Source organism: Gekko japonicus, unplaced genomic scaffold (assembly GCF_001447785.1).
Source record: "Gekko japonicus isolate JY-2015 unplaced genomic scaffold, Gekko_japonicus_V1.1 scaffold1556, whole genome shotgun sequence".
NCBI lineage: Eukaryota > Metazoa > Chordata > Lepidosauria > Squamata > Gekkonidae > Gekko > Gekko japonicus.
The window spans coordinates 9,158-12,138 of record NW_015173718.1 but is presented as its reverse complement, the minus strand read 5'-3'; the positions used below and the strand labels follow the sequence as shown (position 1 = coordinate 12,138).

At 48.0% G+C, this 2,981-nt stretch overlaps 1 protein-coding gene across 1 annotated transcript in view; it reads right to left on the bottom strand.

Annotated features, from left to right (window-relative positions):
* Positions 1-2,981, bottom strand: part of MFN1 (mitofusin 1) — a 23,145-nt gene that overhangs the window by 14,937 nt on the left and 5,227 nt on the right. The window contains exon 5 of the mRNA XM_015423348.1: positions 241-362. Within this exon, the coding sequence (XP_015278834.1) occupies positions 241-362 (122 nt within the window). The remainder of the gene's footprint in view (positions 1-240; positions 363-2,981) is intronic.

Below are 2,981 nucleotides of genomic sequence, written 5' to 3'. Positions count from 1 at the left end.
CTCCGTTCCTGTGCGTTCCTGCCCAAAAATAGCCCTGCTGGGGATTGAACCTGGGACCTTCTGCGTGCCAAGCAGATGTTCCGCCACTGAGCCACAGTCCCTCCCGGGCCAGGCACACAGAGAAATCCTTGGATCTGCACAGTCCTCTAAGGGGTGGGTATCTCATGGCAAAGGGGGGAAAGGTCAGCAAAAGACGCTCAGCCATAGCTGAAGAAGGCAAACGTAAAGGGAGATGCCTACCTTTGGTCAGCTGCCGCCACGTTGATGGAGTCCATAATGTTTTTCACAGTATCTAGGACCTGTTTAGCTCTGACAGTGTGCTGCTCGAACTTGGTTTTCACGGCTGACTGCGAGATACACTCCTGCGAGGGCCCAAGCCACAGCACGTTACTGCAATCCCATCACCGGCACAACGCAGGGATTTCAAGATCAAAAAGCACCCCTTTGCACGCCATTAGTCAAGTTAAACCCAAAAGGCAAATAAGCACATTGGAAATAAAGAGCAAAAGGGGAAGAAAAAGGGAATAAGAATCACACAGATGTACAAGGGGATGTGAAAAAGAAAACCACGGGTCGGTAAAATCATAAGAGTTAGTGCTTTCGTCCACAGTAATGTGCAGCGTACAAAAGAAACAAGGGTGTTGACAAAAGCAATTGTAGTCATCAATGTAAACTCATCTGGGGTTAGTCATTCAGATTAGGGTTGGGAGCTCAAGGTTGGGAAGCACCTGGGGGGACTTCAGTGGGCCACGATGCCATAGAGTTCATCCTCCAAAGCGGCCACCTTCCCCAGGCAAACTGATCTCCGTCACCTGGAGGCCAGCTGTAAGACCTCCAGCCACCACCTGGAGTTTGGCAACCCTACTTCAGATGCTATGTCTTGCTAAGGCACTTTACACATGAAATCTGCCTTATACTGAATCAGACCCTCGGTCCATCGAGGTCAGTATTGTCTACTCAGACTGGCAGCGGCTCTCCAGAGTCTCAGGCAGAGCCAGTTTGGTGTAGTGGTTAAGTGCGCAGACTCTAATCTGGGAGAACTGGGTTTGATTCCCCACTCCTCCACTTGCACCTGCTGATGTGACCTTGGGTCAGTCACAAGCTCTGGCACAGCTGTCCTTGAAAAAGAGCAGTTTGTGTCAGAGTTCTCTCAGCCCCACTCACCTCACAGGGTGTCTGTTGTGGGGAGGGGAAGGGAAAGGAGTTTGTAAGCCGCTCTGAGACTCCAAGTGAAGGGCAGGGTATAAATCCAATCTCCTCCTCCTTTCACCTCCTGCCAGGTTCTTTTAAATGGAGATGCTGGGGATTGAACCAGGGACCTTCTGCATGCAAAGCAGGGGCTCTTCCACTGAGCCACAGTATCATCTCCTGCCTTGCTTAAGGGACTTCTGGAGGGATCTGGTTGGCCATCATGTTGGGGAGGGGGTGGAACTAGGAGGAGAAATGCATATCCTTGTGGGATTTCACGCCTGTCTCCCTTTCTGTCCGGGACTGAATTTATTTATTGACATTTGTAGTCCGCCTTTCTCACTGAGACTCGAGGCAGAGTACAGAGTGTAAGCCAAATGCAAGCGACCGGATGGGACCTCCAATGAACAATGCAGTGGGGTGTAGAACGATTACTCATTTGATCAAGAAACAAATGAATTTTTAAAATGTTCTTTGATCTTATTCGTTCAGAGCTCTGTTCCACTGCCTCAACATCATGTTGGGGAGGGGGTGGAACTAGTAGGAGAAATGCGTATCCTTGTGGGATTTCACGCCTGTCTCCCTTTCTGTCCGGGACTGAATTTATTTATTGACATTTGTAGTCCGCCTTTCTCACTGAGACTCGAGGCAGAGTACAGAGTGTAAGCCAAGCGCAAGCGACTGGACGGGACAGCCAATGAACAATGCAGTGGGGTGTAGAACAATTACTTATTTGATCAAGAAACAAATGAAATTTTTTAATTTTCTTTGATCTGATTCGTTCAGAGCCCTGTCCCCCTGCCTCGGAAACAACAAAGGGACAGAACTCAGAACAAAAGAAAAACCAAAGAGAAAGAACAGTTAAACGATAGTCCTTGTTCCTCGACGAAGCAGATCTGGAAATCAGCAATGAAAAACAAGAGGTTCACAGAGAACAGCACATTGTTAGAGCTGGACAAGATGGATCAGAGGTTCCGGAAAGGGAAGAAGGCGGGAGGCAACCAGGGTTATGATTTCACCCCACACCCTGCATACAACCAGAGAATCTGTAGCAAAAAGACTAGAGAGCGCAAAGGTTAGTAATGTCATCGAGAAAGAGAGAAAAGAGAGAGGAGACAAAATGCGTAACTCAAGCAATTTCATCCATCGCCATTGTGGAACATACAAAGCCGCCTTACGCTGGAGCTGACCCAATGAGCTGAATGTTGCCTCCCTGACGGACAGTGTGGCTCCTGAGTATCTCAGGCAGGACAAGATGGATCAGAGGTTCCGGAAAGGGAAGAAGGCGGGAGGCAACCAGGTTATGATTTCACCCCACACCCTACATACAACCAGAGAATCTGTAGCAAAAAGGCTAGAGAGCGCAAAGGTTAGTAATGTTATCGAGAAAGAGAGAGGAGACAAAATGCATAACTCAAGCAATTTCATCCATCGCCATTGTAGAACATACAAAGCCACCTTACACTGGAGTGTGGCTCCTGAGTATCTCAGGCAAAGAAAACCCGTTTCCAGAACCTGCCTTTAACCGGAGAGGGCAGGGATTGAACCTGGGACCTTCTGCACGCAAAGCAGATTCTCTGGCCCCAAGCCACCGCTGGAGAGGGGTTCAATTTCAATAACATTCTTTTAAATAGATACATCGCAAGCATAAACGGTCGGTTCACTGACAAGTTACTGTGTAACAGCGCACTGGTTTTTAAGTGAAATCTTTTGTCAACAATCTTTTTTTTTTTTTTTTAATAATCTCAAATTCAGGCCACAAGCCGGTTGCGTTGGACAAGCAACAATCACTC